The following is a 25,171-nucleotide window of genomic DNA, read 5'->3' as shown; positions in this document are numbered from 1 at the left end:
AATATATGGTTCTATTTCTTTAATCATGATTTCTGTTTGTGTGTGCCCTGTTTTAATCATCTCCTTGTTCCAGGTGAGGTGAAGGTCTCAGGTGGTCTCAGGTGGTCTCTTGTGGTCTCAGGAGTTCTCAGGTGGTCTCAGGAGGTCTCAGGAGTTCCCAGGAGGTCTCATGTGGTCTCAGGAGTTCCCAGGTGGTCTCAGGAGTTCTGAGGTGGTCTCAGGAGTTTCCAGGAGGTCTCAGGTGGTCTCAGGAGTTCTCAGGTGGTCTCAGGAGTTCTCAGGAGTTCCCAGGTGGTCTCAGGAGTTCCCAGGTGGTCTCATGTGGTCTCGGGAGGTCTCAGGAGTTCCCAGGTGGTCTCATGTGGTCTCGGGAGGTCTCAGGAGTTCCCAGGTGGTCTCATGTGGTCTCAGGTGGTCTCAGGTGGTCTCTGGAGTTCCCAGGTGGTCTCAGGTGGTCTCAGGTGGTCTCTGTGGGTAAAGAAAGAGGCGAGCGGCTGCGGTTCGACACTGAAAGTGCTTTATTTCCTCTGAAGGAGATGCGACCTGTGAGTGATCTAGTGGTCATAGTGAAAGAAGCTTCTTCACATTTTTCTAAACTATAATCAACCTTTGGCCTCACCCCCCCCCCCCCCCCCCCCCCCCCCCCCTCCCCCCAACATGTTTTAGCAACAGAGACATGCAACATAAAAGATCTTCACATGGAACCTCTCAGGTTCTACTACAGAACGTTTAGTACCTCCTCTTAAAAAAGTGTACGGTATTAAAAGTTAATTTACTAAACACCATATTTGTCGTGTTGATATATTAGGGTATATTTGAGGAATCAACAGTACAGAGTAATCTCATTAAGTGAATATTTCTAGATGATTCATCATTAGGCATGTTGTGGTCAAGGTTACTGGATATTAAAGACTAAACATTTGATTCACACAGTAAAAATCAAAGAGTGAAGACACATAAACAACGTTTGGCTTTTGTTGTAAAGCAAAGAGACAGAATGAAGACCAGAGGAGGGTGATGATGATGATGATGATGATGATGAGGTTGGGCTGTTTTCACAGTTTGAAGATTGAAGCTGAACTGAGGAACTGAAGAGGAAAAGTCGGATCTGAACCTTCACATGTTCTTTTATGTGACGATAGTTTAATGAATCACAGCAGGTGATCATCACCGGGTCTCTGATTAACAGCTGCTCGCGCTTGGATCAGTGGACGAGCCGCCGTCACTGAATCACGTGACGCACGACCCTTCAGTGTCAGGTGGAGCTCAGTTAGTCAGGTCAACTCTGATCCGACTTTTCCTTTTCTATAGATTCCTTGAACCGGACTGGACCAGATGTTCTAGACTCTAACTGGCTTGAAATGGGGAGTTCACCTACACCTCAGTGCGGAGAGGAAGGAAGTTACTGCTTGTTTCAAACCGACAGATGACACAAACCAGTTCACACCAGTTGTTTTGTCTATAATATAAAGATGGAGGCAGACGTTGGCAACGACTGAGGTCAACTTATAACTTCATTTGATCAGCAGCCAAAGAAACTCATCAGGCTGAACTGAATCAAAGGTAGAACTGATTAATTATCAGCTAACTGATTGACTCTTTAATCTGCTGGACCAACAGTTTGAGTTGGAGCCACATTTTTCATTTTAATCATTTTCTGAAGAAGTCGCGGTTCAAACTTTTTCAGTTTCCTTTTATGGAGCATGAATATTGAAATGATAATTTTCACGTTGGATTTGTGAGTTGAACTGATTAAACAATTCACCCATTAACTGATAAAAAAAAAAAAAATCATTCAGCAGCTGCTGATAATAATCAATCAATATATAAGGTAATAAACATGGTGGTGAACTACAGATGTCTGAGGTTCTGACAGAGCAGAGCAGTGAAGACGTCACAGTGACTCGGGAACCCGTGATGTTTTCTGAATGATTAATCACCCAGCAGATTAATCAATAATCTACTTAAGATTTGTGCACAAAGACTTAATTCACAATTAGATTTCTCTGAATAGTGTTTTCACTTGTGTGTTAAATATTAAAATGAGTTTGTTTCCTGATTCTGTTTGTGTCAGTTAATATTCCTGCAGCAGGTGACTGGACTGAGATCAGCTGTGATGTCACACGATCAGCTGCTGTGATGTCACACTGAGGTTCCTGACTCATGAGGATGAGGAGGATGAGGGACAGAGCGGAGGTGAAAGGTCACCACAAACAACTGAACTGACCAAACTGTGTCAGTGTGTCCCTGACTCCCTGCCAGCCAATCACAGACCAGGATTTCTTGTGGGACACTAGAGGAGGTCTTGTGGTTGAGGACTAGTTTCTGTTCGTATTGCCCGGCCCTGGTTTGTGTGTTGTCGTCCTCTGCAGTGACCTGCAGGGATTTCTTACCTGCTGCCATTTTTATTTACAGGTGAGTTTGATTTTTCGCACTGAGGTTAAGCCGTTAGCATTCTGCTACGTGGGGAAAGGTAAATGTCCGGTTCACTGAATAAAAGAAGAGTATCTATACCTGATAGTTCCTGGTTTAGCCTGAAGAGTGAGCGTGGCCGTGCGATCTGGGAGGGAAACTGGAGTCCAGCCAGCCGGAGTGAGGACAGAGCCGCTGCCTTCACTTGCATAAAAAACTGAGTGGCCACTGAAAATCTGATTCACAGCTCTGTAGAAAAACAGTAACAGCCGATCCGTGTGCTACCTGCCGACCTACCTCCCACCTCAGCTCCTAGCTTCTTTACATTATTCATATGCAAAAACATCTTAGTAGTTTAAATATGTTTGTCTGATAATATGTTGATTTTTCATTGTTCTGTTTATAAAAAGTTTCTGTTCGGACTCCGTCTCTGATAAGTGCTCAAGTTGTTTTGGAGTTTTGGAGGGCCAATGTGGCCGCATCCTCTTTCCTTTGGTTGCCAGGCGGTCTGACCTGCTTCCTGCTTCCTACCTCCAGCAGGTGAACTTTGACCTCTGGAGGGTTTTTAAGATCCAGCTCCACAGCCTGGCTACTACATCCATCTGGTCTGACTGGGTCTGGCTCCTTGTCCTGACGCTACCAGATCACATGACTGTCATCAATGACGCATGAACTCTGCTGCACGTTCACCTGTCAGAGGTCACAGTGAAAATACTACAGACTGTTCGATCCGATCAGGTGATGAAAGGAAAATAGTCTCCAGTGATAGTCTGATAATCGATTCATCATTAATGAGCACTTCAAACAGAAACTTCTGAATTTTTGATGAACGATCTCTGGGAGATTATTATATTAATTTTTCACTATTTCATGATATTTCAAAAACAAAACAATTTATTGATCAATCAGATTAATCAATAATTAAAATGGTTGTTAGTTGAATACAAAAAAACAATGTTAAACATCATTATATGAAAACTGCATCCTCATTGGAAAAGCTAACTGTCTGTTAGCTGGCAAGCTAACATTAGCCAGAGAGCTAAAGTGAACATATTGTCACTGAAAATATTGTGAAGTTTTCTCATTTCTTGTAGCTAAGCTAACAGTTTCCCCCTGCTTCCTGTCTTTGTGCTAAGATTGGCAAAACATTTCCTGGGCCTTTCTCAGTATTGGACTTCTCTCATCCTGTTCCTGTTTTCATCTCCATCTGAAATCAGGAAACATGGATTAAATATAAAACTTCTATAAAAAATCTGCATCTACATAACTCTACTATTAACAGAGTCTACTTAAGATTTAGTTAAGCTTTTAAGTTTTTACTGTTTTCAACTGTTAAATTTCAGTTGACTAAAGTCAGCTAAGAGTCAAAGCAGCAGGTCTGTGATGTTTAATGACTTGAATACAATTTTACTCGATGTGTAAAAGACAAAACCTGTGTTAGCTTGTGAGCTAATGTTGATTTAGTGTGACTCAGGAAACTAAAACTCACTAATGTTAAATAGTCAGCATCAGTTAGCTTACACACGTTAGCTCTTTTAGCAGTGTGGAACGTGTTATTGCTCTGTGCTACGAGTCAGCAAAAAATCTGTTAGTTTGTAAGCTAATGTTGATTTTCTTTTGTGTCTGTTTTAGAGACATCGCTCTTAAGTCATGTTAAATAGTCAACTGCAATGAACCACAGAAATATAATTTGTACATAATGCTAATTTCCTGTGTGCTTGACTGAGGAGAATTGATGTTAGCTAATGTTAAATAGTCAACATCAGCTAAAAGCTAACTAGCTCCCAGATGTTAGCTCCATTAGCAGTGGAGATACTATGGTGTGGGGAAGCAGTTTTTTGTCGAGTCAGCAAAAACTGTTAGCAAGCTAATGTTAGCATAACATGCCTCAGTTTTGACAATGGCAGTTATCTTTTTCTGTGTGTTCTACCTGACTGGACTGGAAGTAAAGAAGTATCAATTATCTATCAATCAATCATTAGTTGATTAATTGAAAATTAAATTGACATTTGTTTTGATAATCTTACAATGTTTTATTAATTTTTTGATTTAAATATGAGGATCTGATACTTTATAAACAAATGGATGAATCAGAAAATAATCTGCGGATTAATCAATAATGACAATAATCATTAGGTGCAGTTCTTATCTGAAGCCTCTGTTTTAGACCTGTGGTTTTTCTCTGTAACTGGACCAGGTCTGGAGTGACGTGCAGCAGATTCAATGCGTCATTAACTGCGACAGAAGTCAGTGATCAAGTCTCGACACGTCTCCTCGACCTCAAAGCTCATCTTCTGTCTCACACATTGTCAGAGCAAAAAAGTGTCCAAGAAAAAAAACAAGAAAACAATAAAGACATGCTTGTTTATAAAAATATCTGACTAAAAAGACTGACGGAGATCTCTGTTAGTGGATCAGAGCGCCCCCCGGTGGTGCTGTGCTATGCAGTGCAGCAGCTATATTGCGTAGTGATGAGAGGTAACTGAGCTGTGTAGCTTATCTGAGGCTGGACGCCGTCCAGTTGTTTCCTGCTGTGAGTCTGTTCAGTCAACAGGCTGCCGGATGGTTCGATACCAGATCCTTAAAACTGAGTCCAACTGTCTCGACTCCAATCTGAAGAATTTAGACACAATTTACAGCCAGATTAATCAGTTCATCCAGTGTGATCAGAGTTCAGCTTTTAACTGTCTCTCCTGCATGAAGCACCTGGGGACACGTCTTTATCACTATCTGGAGCTTTTGTAATGCATCTCATGGTCTTCTTCAGGGGTTTGTTGAACAGCTCTAGAACATGGACTGGTTGCAAGGTCCCTCCAGGTGCGACCATTAATCATATGTCCGACTTAGGTCATGTGAGACCTGAGCAAGTTCCATTCTCTGAAGAAGGCTGTGAGATACAGACGAAAGCTCTGGGAAACTGGACCTTACGTCTAGACCATTTAATGCAGATTTTAAATGTTTTTCAATATAAGACATCTTTCCAAAAAGTGAAATCTCAGTTTGTTTTGTATTTAATACATCAGCTGAACTTTAATTTCCCAACTGATGGTGTGTTTCTTTTTTATGGAATATTTTAAGCTTCGGTTCATTGGGACCAGAACCAGAACCAGAACCAGAACCAGACTGTCCCTGCAGCCTGATACTTATTAAAACTGACAGGAATTCTGTCTATTTCAATTAATTTTTCACTTGTTGGTGACCAGGTCATGAATTTCCCCTAGGGGATAAATAAAGTATCTATCTATCTATCTATCTAGGTCTCGTCGCTCGTTCATGACGTGTTGGTGATCCAGTTCAGACCTGTGTGACTATGTTTTCTGGACCAGAATGAATCCAGGACAAAGTAAATGACAAACAATATTAAAGCTGAAAATGTTTAACCATCAATCGGTTTATCCAGAGATAGAGTCTGGAAGTCCCTTTCAAACAACTTCTAGTCGCAGCCTCTAAACTGAGGATTCACTGTTTCTTTATGTAAATGGAACAATCAGTCTGAATGTGTTTTTTTATAGATGAAAACACAAATGAATTAATCAAGAAACTAACCTGAAGATTAATCAGTGATGTATTTAAATGCTGTGCTGTTAAGTTTTACAAACTGAACCGCTTAGTAAAAGGAGAAAAGAAAAAGCTCTTGTGTCAGGAGTGAGGTGCGGTGTAGAGGATGTGAGAACAGCTGTCTTGATAAGGTATGTAGTGTACAAGTGTCGCTTCAAGATTCACAACATGAAGTTTTATAGAAACTCTGATCACACTGGAGCTGAACATCGTTTTCTCATTTCATCTTTTTGTGCAACTAAATCTTTTTGGCCGTTGTGGCACTTGAAGAACTTGCAGGATTATTATGATGAACCCGACTGCTCCAGATTGTCTCAAGGCAAATATGAAGGATTTGAAGTGTTGAACTGGCACTGAGAAGTTTGGCAAAGTTTCCACCAGACAGACTGTTGTGAAGCTGTGTTGTGAACCTGTAATACTTGTAAATATAAAATTAGAAATCTGTAACAGAACAAACTAGACGGAGGCAAACGAGAACCACGGTGTGTGGTGTATGAGGTTGTTGGACTGTGTGGCATTTCTTCATTTTAGCTTAATCTGTTCGGTTTGGTTAGTGAAGGTAGATGCGGTTTAAAGCAGAAAAATCTCAGTCCGGACTCTGAGAGTTCTGTCTGTCGCTGCTTTGACTTCAGCGGGTTCCTGTTGTCTGCAGCTACACTGGGATCAGACCAGACCCCCACGTCTGTCTCCCCCCACCCCGACCTCGACCCCACACCCCTCCACCTCTCGGGGTCAGTCGGGCCCTGTGGTGGAGACCGAGGCCTGGGGACCCTCGCCATACTGGCCTCCACCACCGCTGCTCCCACCACCATTGCCCCCGCCCTCCGGCTCCTCCTGGCTGGGGGAGGCCTCGTCGCTCGGTCCCCCCCTGGACGTGACAGATGCGGTGGTGGTTTCGGGGGAAGCGCTGTGGGCCTCTTGGGGGGCACAGCCCGGGTGGTTCTTGCGGAAGTGCTGATTGAGGATGGCCTGGAAGGGGAAGCTCTTGCCACAGACGTGGCAGTGGAAGGGCTTGTTTCCTGTGTGCTTGCGGATGTGGTACTCCAGCTGATCTTTGCGGGTGTACTTCTTCCCGCAGATGCGGCAGACGAACGGCGTGATGCCCATGTGCAGGCGCATGTGGCGGTCCAGGCTGCCTTTCTGGTTGAAGGACTTGCAGCAGTAGATGCAGGTGAGCCGGGGATTGTAGCGGAACCATCGGTCTCCTACCTGCTCCCTTAGGTAGTCCTCGTAGCCGCCCATATCAAATGCAGCGTGTTCTTCCCCCTGATCAGCAGAACAAAATGTTAATACACCCGAGGAGCAGGACCAGGAAGTCTGAATCGGACTGGATCTCTTACTAGATTCTTTAGAAACTCAACTCTTTTCAAAGTACTGACAGAAAAAGTCCTGAAAAGGTTCTACAGGACAGTGAAGAGGTTCTACAGGACAGTGAAGAGGTTCTACGGGCCACTGAAGCAGTTCTACTAGTCAGTGAGGAAGTTAATCTGGTCAATGAGGAGGTTCTACAGGACACTGAGGATGTTCTATGAACATGTTCTAATGATCACTGAAGAGGTTCTGGGTGTTGTAGGAACTTGTACTGTGAGATGAGGCTGTATAAAGCTTGATCGACAGGTACCTGGGAGCTCGGCTGTCGCAGTTCATGCGGCCTGTTGGGAGACTCGCTCTTCGCTCTCTGGCGCTCGGCCAGGACGACCACGCTGCCGGTGGGACTGAACCTGACGGACACACACACACACACATTAACAGAACTGTCGTCATGCGTCGGTCGTTCAGTCAGAGCAACAGTGACTCACCTGTCTGTCTCACTGAAGCTGGAAGACGGTTGGATGCTCCGGGCCCCCAGCGCTCCCACCGCCCCTGTCACCAACGTGCTGCGTCCCGATGTGTCGATCATCACAGTGGCCCCCTCCTCCACCGGCCCCCCCTCCTCTTGGTGCTCTCCTGCTCCGATCCACTCCTCCATCCTCTCCGTCTTGATCCTGACTCCATCCATGCCACCGCCCTCCTCAGCGCTGCCGGTTCGCTCCGGCTCGCTGCTCGTCTCCACGTACCACTGACCGGCCCGGTTGATGCGAAGGATCGGTTCTTTGCCTGCTCGGCCAGTGGTGGCGGCCCCGGGCCCCTCCAGCCCACTGTGCTCCACAGTTGGCGGCGGACTGATGGGCCCCTCAATGGGGCTCACCGCCTCGCAGGCCTCCGCGCCTCCCCGTGGGCCGAGGAGCCGCAGGCCGCCGTGATGGCCTGCTCCTCGGAACACCGCCTCTAGGGTCCTGCTGCTCCTGGAGCCCCGCGCCTCCTCCTCCCTGGACTCCTCATCCAGGTCAGCCAGGCTGATCTTCAGGTGGATGCCCTCCAGGATCTGAGTGCAACGGTCGATGATGTGCTGCATCTGCAGGAAACTGGCGGCTGTCAGGTAGCTGATGATGTCGGCCAGCTGCAGGCAGAGGCGGCCGGTGTAGCAGAAGGACAGCAGTTGCTCGAACACCGACGGGTTCCTGATCACCGTCAGCGACACGGTGCTCATCTGGCTCAAAGACATGTGGTCCCGGAAGTACGGCGAGCTGGCGGCGAGGACCACCTTGTGTGCGCGGAAGCTCTGACCCTGAACGTTGACCACGATGTCACAGAGACGGCCCTGCACACGCAGCTGGTTCAAGTGGGTCAGAACCGAGTTACTGAAGTCCGGGATGTCCAGCTGGATGCTGCCGGAGCGCTCCATGCTGCAGGGACACTGCAACAACAGGACAGGATAAGGACCAGGACCAGACCAGGACCGGACCAGGATCCGACCAGGACCACACAATCAAACCAAGACCTGTTCAGGATCAGAGTCTGTAACACAGTTTGTGATTGGTGTTTCTGTTTCAGTCTACAGGTTTTATAAGGATCTCTCTTCTGGTCTCTGGTGTGTTGGACTGATCTGTGACCAGGTCCCTTTAAGCTCTGGTTGGATTTGAATAATGTTTGCATTAATGTGATGAAGTACTTTGATGTTCCAGATGTTCACTTCCCGTGAGTTACCATAAAACCATGTCAGCAGTCGTTCTATGTCTCAGCTGAGTTTCTTTAAAATGTGATGATGTCGTGATTCAACAGAGTCAGTCTGATCCAGTCTGTTTACATCAGCCTGAAACACCTGTCAGCAGCAAAGAGTCCGTCCTCCAGGTGAAAAGACACCTGTGTGACCTGCAGGACTCAGACTGACTTAGTTTGACCACAGTGGACCACTGAGTGTGTGAAGTCCTTCTACAAGAGGGGGCAGGTCAAGACCAGCGTTACAGGTCGACCTGTATCCTGTCAGGTGTCACCTGTAGAGTCACCTGTAGTCCCTGATGAGCTTTACAGCAGAACTAATAGCTACAGAGTTGAGAGCTTTATAGAACACCTGGTCCAATCTTACACCAGGACCCAGATCTACCACCACAACAGCAGGATAATCAGATCTGTGCCAGTCTGACCCAGGGGACCAGGTAAACCTCCAGGTGTGCAGCATGATTCTCACCTGGGGGGCGGAGGGTGGGGGTGGGGGGGGAGAGAGATCTGGTCTGATTTCAGGGTGCGGTGCTGTCGAGGCTTCAGTCCTGCAGCTAGCTGAGCATCGTTAGCAGTAGAGGGAGGTGACAGCGGCTCGGCTCGGCCCGGCCCGGCCCGGCCCGGCAGGCTGCAGCTCCACCCGCCGCTCCTCCAGGCTCCGGAGCTCCGCGGCTCCAGCGGCGGTCGCGTCGGGTTCAAGGCCGGAGAACAGCAGCTGAGCTCGGGCTCCTGTCCGTCAGCAGCCGCTCTGCCGCCATACCGCTGGAAGTCAGACTCGGTTCAGATCTGGTTCAGTGTCGGCGGACCGCCGCTCACTTCATCTTCCTTTTCACGGCAGAAGGGCCGCGGCTGCAGGAAGGAAAGAGGAAAGGAAGAAAACGCGCGGGGCATACTGGGAAATGTCGTTCATGTCCCGGAGGAGAGACGGCTGAACAGCCGCTTTAAAGACTCCACTTCCCAGAATGCATATGTGAAGAAGAGGGGTCATGACTCATGATAGCACTTTGAGTTTGGCAAAGTGGAGAACACACACACACACACACACACACACACACACACACACACACACACACACCGTAGTAAAGGAAGTAACACAGGATCATTATTATTAATGTGTGTGACTTAATTACTTTATGATGTCATTAATGAACCAGACAGAGCCTTACACATGAAACTGATCAGTTCATGTCTAATATTGATTATTGTAACTTTAAACATTAAATTATGTATAAACACATTCCCCTGTTCTAAAACTGTGAACAAATATAATATAATATAATATAATATAATATAATATAATATAATATATGAAAGAAAAACTTAAAGAGCATCAACAGTGGCCTCAAAATAAAAGATCAATATATGATCAGTTACTGAATATCAATAAAAAGTTTGAAACGGTATATGTGATGATTTCTTTAATCTGTGTCACAGAGAGAATCTGAACAACAGGCTGATGATCCTACAGCTGCTCATTCACCAGCACAGACAACAGTCTGTCTGTGTCTGTGTCTGTGTCTGTGTCTGTTGTTGAGTCAGTGTCTGTGTCTGTGTCTGTGTCTGTGTCTGTGTCTGTGTCTGTGTCTGTGTCTGTGTCTGTGTCTGTGTCTGTGTCAGTGTCTGTGTCTGTTGTTGAGTCAGTGTCTGTGTCTGTGTCTGTGTCTGTGTCTGTGTCTGTGTCTGTGTCAGTGTCTGTGTCAGTGTCTGTGTCTGTGTCAGTGTCTGTGTCAGTGTCTGTGTCTGTGTCAGTGTCAGTGTCTGTGTCTGTGTCTGTGTCAGTGTCTGTGTCAGTGTCTGTGTCTGTGTCAGTGTCTGTGTCTGTGTCAGTGTCTGTGTCAGTGTCTGTGTCTGTGTCAGTGTCTGTGTCTGTGTCTGTGTCTGTGTCTGTGTCAGTGTCTGTGTCAGTGTCTGTGTCTGTGTCAGTGTCTGTGTCTGTGTCTGTGTCTGTGTCTGTGTCAGTGTCTGTGTCTGTGTCTGTGTCTGTGTCAGTGTCTGTGTCTGTGTCAGTGTCTGTGTCTGTGTCAGTGTCTGTGTCTGTGTCTGTGTCTGTGTCAGTGTCTGTGTCTGTGTCAGTGTCAGTGTCTGTGTCTGTGTCTGTGTCAGTGTCTGTGTCAGTGTCTGTGTCTGTGTCAGTGTCTGTGTCTGTGTCAGTGTCAGTGTCTGTGTCTGTGTCTGTGTCAGTGTCTGTGTCAGTGTCTGTGTCTGTGTCAGTGTCTGTGTCTGTGTCAGTGTCTGTGTCAGTGTCTGTGTCTGTGTCAGTGTCTGTGTCTGTGTCTGTGTCTGTGTGTCTGTGTCAGTGTCTGTGTCAGTGTCTGTGTCTGTGTCAGTGTCTGTGTCTGTGTCTGTGTCTGTGTCAGTGTCTGTGTCTGTGTCTGTGTCAGTGTCTGTGTCTGTGTCTGTGTCTGTGTCTGTGTCAGTGTCTGTGTCAGTGTCTGTGTCTGTGTCAGTGTCTGTGTCTGTGTCTGTGTCTGTGTCAGCGTCTGTGTCTGTGTCTGTAGTTGAGTCAGTGTCTGTGTCTGTAGTTGAGTCTGTGTCAGTGTCAGCGTCTGTGTCTGTGTCTGTGTCTGTTGTTGAGTCTGTGTCAGTGTCAGCGTCTGTGTCTGTGTCAGATGTAGTGTCCAGATGTGGCCACAGGGAGGAAGCACAACCTCATAACACTCAAAAATCACTCCTCCTTTATTTCCCTCCTTCGTTTCCCTCCTTCATTCCTCATTCTACATCTCTTGTTCTTCTTTCCTTCTCTCCTCCTCTTGATTCTTTATTTGTTTTCTACTCTTCCATCTCTCCCTCACTTTTTGTCTTGTTCTTCTCTTTTCATCCTTCACCTTCTTGTCTTTTCCTTTCCTGCCCTCCTTTCATTGTCCTCTTCTTCTTCTTCTTCTCTTTCTTTTTCTTCTTCCTCTAATTCCTCTTCTTCTTGTTCTCCCAACCTCTGAAGATGTGGTCGTTCACTCTCTCTCAGGGGCCTCCTGCTGTTCCAGGGGCCACAGTCCTCTGCTATGACTGTGATGGATCCTGGATTACAAAGGTCAGAGTGAAGCCTCGTTATAAAGTTCATATGAAGCTGATTTAATGACGATGATGATGTCAGTAAAAAGCAGCATCAGGATGTTCACATCAGTCCGGAAGAACCAGATCCAGATCAGTCTGGACCAGAGGACCAGGTCCTCAGCTGACCTCCAATCAGAGGAAGAGCCTTCAGCTACAGTTGTGTGTCTCTGCAGACTCACAGCTTTGTTTACTTTGATTTAACAAACAAACCACATGATGAACGTATCAAACATGTTGTTATTAGAGGTGTTTACACTTATTGTGACTGATCACAATATTTAGTGTCCATGTTTTGATAATGATGAAGTTGTAACGTGATCTACCCTCCCCAGTATTTATTACAATATGTAATAACTGCATTATAACAGACTGTAAAGTACCGCGTCATCAGTCACAGTTCACCACGTCATTCTAACTGTTGAATTCTTCCTAAAGACAAACATGTTCTTCTGAGGGTAAACAGAGCTCAGTGGTCGAAAGTGGTTTCTTGGTCGACCATTTTTTATTCCTCCACGCCGGCGACAATCAGAGCGACGGCCATATTGTTTTCAGGTTGTCCATCCGTCTGTCTCATCCTCGTGGACACGAAATCTCAGAAACACCTTGACAGAAGTTCTTCAGATTTGGCACAAACATTCACTAGGATACAAGAATTAACTGATTAGATTTTGGTAGCTAAAGGTCAAAGGTCACAGGCGTGGTGACCTCACAAAACACTTTTCAGCCATTACTCAAGACTTCACATCAATTATGACAAAATTTCACACAAATGGTTCAGATTTTATATTTAATATGACTCTGGATAAACAGGATGTGACCTGAAACTAGTCTGAGTGGAGGATGAGGGTGATTCTAGTTTTATTTTAATTTACCCTGAATTCATTATCGCACAGTCTGGCTTAAGATAGTCAAGAACTGAACTGCTTTGTGCAGCAGATGAATTTTGACTTTCAGCTGCCACATCCATCTTCATTTCCAGCTGTTACTGGAGTTCAACTTTCCAACTGCTCCTGAACTCAACTTGTTAAAACACTCAAATATTTCCTGTCCTCACTCTCATCTTTAATATTAGTGTCATTGTTGTCAGACACAAACTGTGTTTCTATCTCTGTCTTTATTAAGTGCTAACGAACCAACATCCAGGAGTTAACATACACAGCTCACACTCTGATCACAAACACAGATCATTAATGGATTAATTGATCAGCTCCTGATAGAGGATGAAACTTTAAGGGGAGTGGTCTCCATGGTAACAGTGTTTTATCTGTACAGAAGCTCATTCCTGCCAAAATCAATTGAGACGATAAAAATGATCGGATTCTTAAAACATGAAATTTCTCTATGAGATTCTGAGCACGACGAGGTTCCTTCAGCGACAGAACTCATTATCATCACTCAGTAGTATTTTACTGGCTAAGTCAAACAATCTCACTACAAGGTCCATTTAGCAGCTGTTCTCGAGCTTTCAATCGTACCACATGATTTTCCTCGGTTGCTCTGTCATCATGAAACTGCAGATGTTTAAAGACTCCTCCTCCTTTTATTAAAGGTCCTTCCATGACCTTTAAATGTGCTGATGAAGTCCATGTGATATGGTAGAACTCTCCAGAACAGGTATTGAATGGACTTAGAGATGAGACAGAAAATAAACTTTTTGAGAATCAGTGAGGCTTTTAATTTGAAAGGTGTTATAATTCTGAAATATGAATGAGAATTTTTGATTTATTTTTTGGCAGAAACGAGCTTCTGTAGATCTGAGACACGACTGAACAAACCTGAAAACGACAAACTTGTTTCAGATATAAACAAAGTCGACTACACACATCACTACGGCAACAACAGACAGGAAGTAGAAAATACACTCTGACCAACAGTTTCTACAACACAGTTAAACTTTTTACAAAGACGTCAAAAACAGGTGAGTTCAGAGTTCAGGTGCTTCTCACACTCATCAGATTATTGATTGATTGATTATCAGTTTTATCAGTATCAGGTCTGACATCATCAGCAACAGTTTCCTGTCAGATGTGAAAAGTTTAGTTGTTATTACTGTGTGTTGACTGATGCTTCCTCTGTGGTCATGTGACCTCACAGCTCTTGCACCTGTTCAGGTTTGTAGCTGATGCTGCGTTTTCCTGACACGTCTGAAAGTCAGAAATTACAGATTAAATCAGAAAAAATGATCAGAACACATGAACAGGTCAGAAACCTGACATCATAACAACCACTGATGGAAAGAGTAACATTACAAACTCTAATCACTAATCAATAACATTTCATTCACTATTGTATGTGATACAGTTACATTCTTTATATATTAGTGACGACACAAGGCTACAAACAGAAGTACGTTCACTGGTTCCCAACCTTTTCAAAGTCAGGGCCCACATCCGCTCCGTAACAATATGGAGTCAAATCATGCAAATGTTTCTGAAAGATCATTTTGTTTTAAAACATTTAAAAACATTAATTATACATATATTTGTTTTATTTACATCTTTTCACCAAAATTGCTCTGTTCTGCAAATGATTTTTTCCGCCAACTTGCAATACCTTTGTGGCCCACCAGTGGGCCCTGGATCACAGATTGGGAACCACTGCTTTAGACACTTCCTGTCTTGCTGAACCAAGACAAGCAGCTGCAGTAACTTGTTCATGTTCCTTGTAAAGACAAAGTGTGAAGATGTTACTGTGGCAGCCATGTTTTTTTCTGAGTCGATCATGTGATGCGCGTTTTTCAGAACCTCCTCAGAAGTTTCTGAGTTTCCTGTGGTCTTGAACACAGCGTGAGGAGGACTGTCCAGGTAGCTGGTGAACTTCAGTGAACACTTAAACATTATGAATGAATGAAAAGTGAAGAAAGTATTTGGTTTTGTTTGTAGCAGTAGTTTGAATCAATAAAGATTAAATCAGTCATGTGATTTCTCTAAATACACCAGAGAGACAAGGTGGTCCCATCACACTGGTCTAATCCAGATGTTGGAGCTGATGCAGATGTTCAGAAGAGTGAAGATGTGAAGATCAAACAGTTACTGAAAAGCACCTGAGCTCTGAGTCACATGACATTTCCACAGGTGAAGATTTTTTACAGGAAGTGAAGGAAACAAAACAAAAACTTCATGAATTAATTTGCATCTTAAATATTTGACAGCGGTGTTTAAGCTACAGGTTCTAGTTGTTCTTAGAGGGTCAGTACAAAGTCTGATTCTTCTTCTACCAGGATCAGTAACGTTCTATGAAGCATCAGGTCCTGGATGAACCTGGACCACCATGATCCACGTTAGCCTAGTGAGTCCAGATAGACCTGAACCTGAAGTGTATCTGTAAACCAGCTGATCCTCAGGTGTGTTTCTGTGTGTGATGACAGGTGACAGGTGTCACCTCCTCTTTTCTGAGGGTCCACTGGTCCCAGTTTAACCAATTTCAAAATCTCCACAAGTGCTGTGAGTCCTGATCCGCTGACGGTTCAGGTCGGTTCGTGATGACGCCACCTGGCGCTGTTCACACCTGTTTGAGAACAAACTCTCCATCTCACCCCGTACATCCTTCTCCCTCCGACTGGTTAACGGTTGAGCAACATTTAGGACGACGAGGTGACGTTCCCCGAGGACGCCACCGTTGTCTCCCTTGGCGAGTACTCCACCTCCTCCTTGTTGGGGTGGGAGGAGTTGTCCGACTTGCTGCGGCTGAACTCAGCGCCCACGATGGGCCCGGTGAACTTTGCGTTGGGCCGGAGGCAGGCGGTGCAGCAGAGCAGCGTCTTGAGGAATGCACGGCGCATCTCATTGCTGGTCAGCGTGTAGATGAGAGGGTTCATGGCAGAGTTGAGGACGGCGAGTGCCAGGAACCACTCGGCCTTGTAGAGGATGGGGCAGCTCAGCGTCTCGCAGGCCACGTCCAGCAACAGCAGGATGAAGAGCGGTGCCCAGCAGGCAATGAAGCAGCTCAGGACGATGATGACGGTCTTCAGCAGCGCCAGAGACTTCTCTGAGCTCTTGCTGTTGGCGCCGGCATTACCACGTCCGTTGGACACCTTGCGGAAAACAAGTTTGCGGCTGCGAGTGCGCACCAGAGCGTAGATCCGAGCGTAGAGCACCACGATGGCCATGAGGATGATGCTGAAGACGGTGGTGCAGAACAGGATGTAGGTCTTGTGGTAGAGGGGCAACACAGTGGAGCACTGCATCATGCTCTGGATGCAGTTCCAGCCCATCACCGGCAGGCCGCCCAGCACCGCCGCGATCATCCACACGGTGCTGATGAGCAGAAAGACGCGGCAGGTGTTACCGTTGTTGTGCAGTTTCATCTTCAGCATGGTGAGGTGGCGCTCAATAGCGATGGCCAGCAGGCTGAAGACAGATGCTGCCAGCGCCACGAACATGCTGCCCTCCCTGAAGAACCACTGCGTGGGCGTCAGCTTGTAGGTGTTGGCGCCCGACAGCAGGATGTTGGCGGTGTAGACGACGCCGGCCAGCAGGTCGGACAGCGCCAGGTTCCCGATGAAGTAGTACATGGGCTTGTGGAACTTCTTGGTCCTCCAGATGGTGGTCAGGACCAGGATGTTCTCCAGGATGATGAAGCAGCACACAATGATGAAGACCACCGAGTCGGCCTTCAGACCCGAGTCCTGCTCCGTCTTGCGGAACTTGCCGGTGTAGTTGTAGTGTTTGGCGATCAGGTCGGAGTAGCTGGGCTCAGCCATGGCCTGCAGCTGCAGCAGGAGTCCAGCAGGGGGAGATACGTCCTCAAACTTCAGTCCTTCATGTCAGGTAGTAACCCTGAAGAGGAGCAGACAGAGTCCTGCTGCTGGAGGGGAACATGGTCCTGCAGAGAGACACACAACCGTCAGACACTCGCAAAAACAAACTGGTCCAAGAAAACTGTAAAACTTGGTCTCTGGTTCAAAACCTTAGACCCGTTTAGACCCACAGACGCTGAATCAGGGTCAGTTACATTTACATATGACAGGGAAACAGAATCGCGGCATGCAGCTTTACATCAGACTCAACACATGAGTTCTTAGTCTGAAATCATTTCAGTTCAGGGTCTCGGATCTCAAACACTCCTCAGTCTCTCAGTTGTGTTGTGTTTGGCAGATCACACATTCAGAGAATGATCTTCTTATTTCCCATTCCAAACAAGATGGCCATGTTTTATGTTTCCTGACAGAAGATGAAGAGCTAGTTGCTGCTAGAATCTCTATTGATGGATCTGGTTCCTAGTGTTTCCCAAAAAGCTCAGCTTTTCAAAAGGAGTTCAATTCAATGCACGATCCGAGAGAGAGTTCGACTGATCCTAGTCCACACTGATCACGCTGATACAACACAAGCATCAGACGGACATTTTTACTTGCAGTAATGATGATGTTGTAAAATGTGTGAGATTATGTCTGACACCGACTGAACAGTTAAACATCCTCATCATTGCCTGTTGTGGACTCTTATTCTTTTATTGTGAAAGTATAAGGACATAGAACCTCGTATCTTTACTGTCAGTGTGAAGATTCACTTTGATCCACAAACCTTTAAACTTTAAACACGTTTTTACTCAGAATCAGTTTGTGTTCATGTGAAAACTGTGGATTTTTCCTCCATTTTAAATCCTCACATTCACACATTTCAACAGTCATTTTTTTATTTCCGTTAACCTCGATGTAAACGGGCTAGTTCTTAACAAATGGGTCAACCCGGTAAATTCCAGCTCATTTTATCTTTATATTCTTCTTCTTCGTTTTTAAAGTAAAAACCAAAAACAGAAACTCTGACGTCACGTTAGTCTTTTTAAACTCGTAATAAAATCAGTCTGTGATGTTTCTGATGTTTTAGTAACTGACCCGGGTTCAGTTCAGATCCTGGACTAAACTGAACAAAGACACTGAAACTTTATTAAATCAACTCTGATGTTTTCTACTGAAGAAGAATCTTCTTCTACCGAAAATAAAAACCGTTAAAATCCGGATTAAAGAAGTTTTTTTTTACCTTGAGCGGAGTCCGGAGGAAAAGAGTCCGACACCGGAGCGGGACGGAGCGGACACACACACACACACACACACACACACACACACACACACACACACACACACACACACACACACACACACACACACACACACACACACACACACACGGGGATGATGATGGTGATGATGATGATGATGAAGGTGCTGCCCTCCTTCTGATCTGCTCATTGTGTTTCTGCTCCTTTATTCCTCATGAAAACTGATCAGATCGAAAACGAATAATAATTGAAAAATAAATATATTAACAAATCACAGGATTCATTCTGCTTTTATACTCACTAAGCTGTTTAATTTACCACAGCGTTAATTGATTTTGTTTGTGATTCATAATTAAAATCTCAGTTTATTTTTATAAATATCATGGATATAAATGATAAAACAGTAAAATAACAGTGACGTCAGAGCTGCAGAAATAAATAAGAAATTATCCATGAAACTTAACTGGAAATGAAATTTTATAAAGACGTGAATAAAAGTTAATAATAACATTTCAGGTATAAACACAGAGAATAAAAAAATAAAACTAAAGATGATCAATAATAACAGGCTGAAAATTTCATTATGGACATTTTGTTATTTAGTTTCATAGAATCAGTGAAACAGTGAATCAGCATCAGGTTCAGTCGATGTAAAAAACAAACAATAATATGAATTTTTATTATGATACAAATATCAGTTCTTTTCTTTCTTGTGGGAAACAGCCAGCTGACCCCCCCCCTTCCATATTGTCCAGCTCTGTCATCTCTGACCTCTGACCCCCATCATATCTGTGTGTGTGTGTGTGTGTGTGTGTGTGTGTGTGTGTGTGTGTTGTGGTGGGGGGTGGTCACTTAAAATTGGGGTCCCTCCTCCTGTCACCCTGTACTGCAGGTGGATGTTAATGGAAGGAGGGCTGGGGTGGGGGGTGGGGGGGGTGGGGGGGTGGAGCTCCACCAGCATTAAATAATAATGTAATGAAACCAGGTTCAGCTGAACCGGAGACACTCAGTGTTGTGACGTCATCACAGAGACAAAGACGTGACACGTATTCAATTTATGACAGAAGGTTCAGATCACGTCGACAAAATAATCTTCTTCAGAATCTTAAGGCTCGTCACATGTTAGCTACTCACTTTAGCCTTACGTTACAGTTTAGCTAACTAATGTAAGCTAGTTAGCCTTGAACTAACTAATGTTAGAGAGCTGCTAGCATGCCCTTTCATTTCCAGTCAACTACTGTAGCTCAAGGGCTAACTGCTAATGTAGTAGCCAGCCTGGACCAAGCTAGCACCAGTCAGTGATAAAGTTCAATTACTGAAGTACTGCAAGAACATGCAATTTTGAGGTACTTGTACTTCACTTGAATATTTCCATTTTCTTTTACTTCAAGTTTCTGTTACATTTCAGAGTAAAAGCTGTATTTCTACTGCTCTGTGTTCATCCGACAGTTTTGATGTTTTTCAGATTAAAAGTTGAGATGAAAACATGTAACAACAACTCACTGTTGACTGGGGCGAACTCATGAAGCGGCCGACATGAGACCTCAATGATTTCAGAACTGGGAACACTGGGAGTATGCTGGAGATATACTGGGAATATGTTGGGACCAGATCTGGAATATAATGGAACTATACTGGAGCAGCAGTAAACTCACTGGGAAACAGAAGGAATGTATTGAGACTGAAGGGGAGTCACACTGGAAAGGCTGGAGATATACAGAGAATAAACTGGGAGCATACTGGTGTTGGACATGTGACTGGTGCTCGGTTGGTTTCCTGTTCGTTGGTCAGAGAAAACGGAGCTGTGATGAACAGAAAGTGTTGGAGGGGAGAGGAGGGGGGAGGAGGGGGAGGAGCTGATGGGGGTTGTGGCTAACAAAGGCCTCTTTCCTCGGAGCTGCTGACTGTATTCAGACTCTGCATAGCTTACTGTCACCATGACGACGGCTGGAGGGAAACAGGGAACCAAAGAAGAGAAGAACCACGAGAAACTACCGACTCTAACTCAGGCAGAAACTTCAGACAACAGTCCTGGTCCTGGTCCTGGTCCTGGTCCTGGTCCTGGTCCTGGTCTGGACTCTATGGATGGATCGATGTTGTTATGAAAACATGAATATTTCAATCAGAGGAAACATGTGGTCTTGTGTCTTGTCCTGGTCTTGGTTCAGGGTTCAGTTGTGGACCAGGATTTTTGCAGAATAACAGAACAGCACTACCTTGGTACTGGTCTTGGTTCTGTTCTCTGTCCTGAGTCTGGTCTTGGCCTTTGTCCTGGTCCTGGACTTTGCCTTTATCTTGGCCCCTTCTACATCCTGTCTTGGTCTTTGCCTTTGTCCTGAACCTGGTCTTGGTCCTGGGCTTGGTTCTGAATCTGGACCAAGACTGCTGGTTATGCTCTTAGTCTTCTATCTGCTCCTGGTCCTGTTCTTGAACATGGCCTTGGCCCCATTTCGGTCCTGTCTTTTTTTCCTGGTCTTAGTTTGGTCTCATCTTGGTCTTTGAACTTGCCCCATTCCTGGGTTATTCCTTCATCCCGGTTCAGAATCTGGTCCAGAACCTGGTTCCAGTCTTAGTTTATTACTTTATTCTGGTCTTGCTCTTGTTCGTGGTCCGTTTCTTTTCTCAGCACTTGTTCATAGTCTTGGACCAGGTCTTAGTCTCGATCCTGGTTTAGGCTGTTTTCACACCTGAGCTGTTTGAACCTGAGCCGGTTAAATCAGACTCTGGTTCGTTGTCCCTTTTAGTTCCTAACCTGGACCAAAACAACCGGATAGAGACCCTGGAGGTGGTCTCCCTCCGGTCCTATTTGGATCCAGGAGAAGTTCGTTTGTGGTGGGACCAGGATCCGACCTGGATCTGACATGGATCTGACCCAGCCACCAGGAAACACGTCATTGCACAAACTCAGTATCAGCACGTTGTGTTTATAGAGTGAATCAGTTGAGGTAATTAACCATGAGTCAACACATGAGTCTTGGTCCTGGCTCTGATCCTAGTCTCAGTCTTGGTCCTGATCCTGGCTTTGGTCCTGGTCCTGGTCCTGGTCCTGGTCCTTGTCCTGGCTCTGATCCTAGTCTCAGTCTTGGTCCTGATCCTGGCTTTGGTCCTGGTCCTGGTCTGGTCCTGGTCCTGGTTCTGATCCTAGTCTCAGTCCTGGTTCTGATCATAGTCTCAGTCCTGGTCTTGTTGAGTCTCTAACAGTCTGCTGCAGTGAAACTTTAACTGCTGAACATCTGCAACCTGTAATTATGGTTTGGACTGTGTGTGTGTGTGTGTGTGTGTGTGTGTGTGTGTGTGTGTGTGTGTGTGTGTGTGTGTGTGTGTGTGTGTGTGTGTGTGTGTGTGTGTGTGTGTGTGTGTGTGACTGTGTGTGTGTGACAGGAAAGCATTAGCCAGCTTCTTCCTCTCTGATTTCCTGTGATGTGATTCGTTGTTTCCCGGGTTCAGAGGAATGTGGAGGCTCGCCATCGCTTCCTCAGAGGGGTGGGGGTGGGGGGTGGATGTGTGTGTTGTTCTGTAAAGTTGAAAACATGAAGAAGAGAAACATATCGAGCTGAGAACTCTGCAGGATCTGAGAGACCACCACAGACCCCCTGAGATCCTGGACTCCCAGATCTCAGACCTGTTTTAATTTACTGAGTCTGTATGAAGCTCTGATCATGTCCAGGTGAGACAGTCACAGCTCAGGTGAGACAGTCACAGCTCAGGTGAGACAGTATGTGGTTTGGATCCAGGACTCAGGGGCCAGTTGCTGAAAACACCTTAAGTTTTCTCCTTAAGGTTTCCTTAAAATGTTCATTTAAATATTTAAGGTTTTCTCCTCATCTTAGTCTTTAACTTCAGGAATCACTTAAAGTCAGTTAAATTGTTGAACAAAAGACCTTAAAGACCAAAGTTCACCGCGGTGAAGTTCCCGCCAAAACAACAGGAGGATAAGAGAGCAGGTATTACAAGAGCTAATGGAAGCAAATCAACAGTCTCCATGGAAACAGTAGAATTTTACTTCTGTAAAATCTATTTCATTGCTGTAAATGCCTTAACGTTAGAGATTATGTGAAACACCCTTAAGTGACTCCCTCAGCTAAGGAAAAGTTAAACCTTAAGTGTCAGACTTAAGTAGAAAACTTAAGGTGTTCTGTGGAACCGGCTCCTGGTGTAACTTTTATTTTGAAGGTAACGTGAACATGAGGAGAGAAGCAAACAGCTGACAGCAGCTGCATCCAGATGTGATGTGGTTTAGAGGTTTTCACCTGGTCTTGTTTAATCTACATCATGACTGGAGAACAGGTGAGAACAGGTATGTCATCATAGATAGGAGTGTGTGTGTGTGTGTGTGTGTGTGTGTGTGTGTGTGTGTGTGTGTAGTTAATCTGTGTGTTGTGTCTGCAGCTTCAGTGTTGACAACAAACAGAGGAACATCGTCTGCAGCTCAGAGACCAGACACCAAGTTTCTCATGCTGATTCACTTCACTGTGTGTTCTTGTATATAATATAATATAATATAATATAATATAATATAATATAATATAATATAATATAATATAATATAATATAACACACATGTTGTATATAAGATGTCGTTTATTTTATTACAGAAACACTGATGTGTTGAACCAGGTCTGACTGATTAATATTATTATTATTGTCAAAGTGCAGAGATGAAACATTAATCCTCTAATGAGACAACAACCTGTCAACACTTGACACTGGAGATGACATGTCCTCTGTATCCCCTGTGTCCTGCCCTGGACTCTGCTATGAGACTGTTACTGTTTTCACTGTGATCCACACATGAAGAGAGCGAAGAAGAAGAAGGAGGAGGAGGAGGGGAGCAGGAAGTCCAGTGATGATCCTCCCTCAGAACAAACAAACATCAACAGGAACTTCATGTTCTCATGTGAGAGAACAAACCTCTGCACTGAAGAACATTCGAGGAACGTTACAGAAACATTACAAGAAAAGTCACTTTCTGGAAACTTTCCACATAATTCCCTAATGACCTGTGGGGTTCCTCAGGGTTCTATTGTTGGTTCTTTATCATTCTCATTTGTTACAGCCTTCAACAAATATTCATATATATACATATACATGATATAATTTCTTTGAAAAATATTAATCATGACTTTATTCTCAAAACATTTTTCTCACAATATAACTACTTTATTTTTTCATGTAAAATTATTTTTTTTTTTAAATGTTTGAATATTATGACTTCAATTAAAAATGACAAATTTTTATTATTTCTGAAATAACAACAAAACATGATTTTTCTTCTTGTGGATCAAGAATTATGAAATGACTTGATTGTTTGACTGAACTTTCTGTTGCCCCCCCCCCCCCCCCCCCCCCCCACGGACCTGAAGCTGCTGCACAGACATTAGGGACCGGTGGGGTTCAGAGGGAGGAGGCCCAGTGCAGGGGGGTTAGGAGGGGGACCAGGAGCTGTTGGGGGTTTGTGGGGGGGGGGGGGGGGGCTCCTCTCAGCATTCAGCCCAGCGCTCATTAAACATGCAAAGCTTCAGTATTGGAGCTGAGAGCTGAATGAGTCGCCTTTGTCCTGTAATTGGAGATGGTTCAGTGGGAGCCACAAAGGGAACAGGACCTCCGCACCCCCCCACCCCAATCACCCCACCCCCACCCCCCCTTTCTGACCCCCACCCCCACTTCACTCCCTGTTGTGTAACTTGTTGCTTTTAGTTTCCAAGAAATTATCCAACAACAGAATGAGACACTGACTTTAAACCTTCTCACCTGGACACATGATGTTCACCTATGACATCACAGAAGTACCAGGTGTGTACAACATGACAACGATGTTCACCTGTCTGACTCTGGAGGGGATGATGATGATGTCATCAATGAGTTCTGATTGGTGGACTCACACTGAAGTCTCCGTCTTGCTGCCAATCAGCAGGATGGTTAAAGTCAGAGTGGTGCTGGTGATTGGAGGAGCCTGGGGTCATCTCCATGACAACAGCAGCTGAGGCTGATGGGGGTTGTAGTATTCAGTGATGAGCCAGAACATAAAGGTGTGATGGTTCCGTCAGTGACTGATCTGAGGTCAGATTAAAGCTCCACTACAAACAGTGTAATCTGTTTGCTCCTTCTTAATCTGTTTCTGTCTGAACACACACACACACACACACACACACACACACACACACACACACACACACACACACACACACACACACACACACACACACACTAACACACACACACACACACACACACGCACACACACACTAACACATACACACACACACACACACACGCACACACACACACACACACACACACATACACACACACATACACACACACACGCACACACACACACACACACACACACACATACACACACACACACACACACACACATACACACACACACACACATACACACACACACACACACACACACACACACACACACACACACACATACACATACACATACACACACACTAACACACACTAACACAGACTGACCATGATGGGTCATGTGACCCCACACACCTGAAGGTTGCTTCAGGTCCTCCTGCTTTCACTGATCAGTCTCTTTGTCTAAATAAAAGAGTGTCTGAGCTTCTAACAACGACAATGACAACAACAACAGCAACAACAATGACAATGACAACAACGACAACAACGACAGATGTTTGTGTGTTTGTTTGTTTGTGTGTTTGTTTGTTTGTCAGCAGGGTTAAAGGGGCAAAGCCAGGAGTTTATTCATCACTGTGAGAGAAACATTTTTCAACATGTTCATCAGTTTCTCAGTTTAATGTTTATTCAGACACATTAATGTTGATCTCTGTGTTTGTACGATCTGGTTCAGATCCAGATCATAACATGGATCTGGTCAGTGTTCGGTTCTGGTGGAGGTCTGTGGAGGATCTGATCCAGCATGATGTTTCACTGACTTCAGGTCAAAACTAGTTTGACAAATACATTTTATTCCGAGGTCTGTGAGTGAGAGTTGAGTGTTTTTACTTTTAGCAGTGTCAGGTCCTGATCAGGATCAGGGTTTATATCCTGGTTTAAACCAGGATCTGAATGTGGATCTGAGGCTGAAGAGAAACAGTTAACAGAGAGACGAGAGTCGATTCTCTGG

General features: G+C 45.0%; 2 protein-coding genes across 2 annotated transcripts; both read right to left on the bottom strand.

The window, feature by feature from the left end:
- Nucleotides 1-1,746: 1,746 nt before the first annotated feature.
- On the bottom strand, nucleotides 1,747-9,854 carry zbtb37 (zinc finger and BTB domain containing 37). The gene is made up of 4 exons (XM_056378754.1): nucleotides 9,479-9,854; nucleotides 7,770-8,707; nucleotides 7,592-7,691; nucleotides 1,747-7,236 (listed from the first exon to the last, which is right to left on the bottom strand). Exons 2-4 carry the CDS (start codon nucleotides 8,693-8,695, stop codon nucleotides 6,703-6,705), a joined length of 1,560 nt encoding a protein of 519 aa, XP_056234729.1. The 5' UTR covers nucleotides 8,696-8,707; nucleotides 9,479-9,854; the 3' UTR covers nucleotides 1,747-6,702.
- Nucleotides 9,855-12,833: 2,979 nt separating this feature from the next.
- Nucleotides 12,834-18,140, bottom strand: s1pr1 (sphingosine-1-phosphate receptor 1). Its single transcript, XM_056379478.1, has 2 exons — nucleotides 18,039-18,140; nucleotides 12,834-16,884 (listed from the first exon to the last, which is right to left on the bottom strand). Exon 2 carries the CDS (start codon nucleotides 16,760-16,762, stop codon nucleotides 15,641-15,643), a length of 1,122 nt encoding a protein of 373 aa, XP_056235453.1. The 5' UTR covers nucleotides 16,763-16,884; nucleotides 18,039-18,140; the 3' UTR covers nucleotides 12,834-15,640.
- Between the last annotated feature and the right edge of the window lie 7,031 nt (nucleotides 18,141-25,171).

Source organism: Seriola aureovittata, chromosome 6 (genome assembly GCF_021018895.1).
Source record: "Seriola aureovittata isolate HTS-2021-v1 ecotype China chromosome 6, ASM2101889v1, whole genome shotgun sequence".
NCBI classification, from domain to species: Eukaryota; Metazoa; Chordata; class Actinopteri; order Carangiformes; family Carangidae; genus Seriola; species Seriola aureovittata.
The sequence above is the reverse complement of the archived record's forward strand: the minus strand, read 5'-3'. Positions and strand labels throughout refer to the sequence as shown.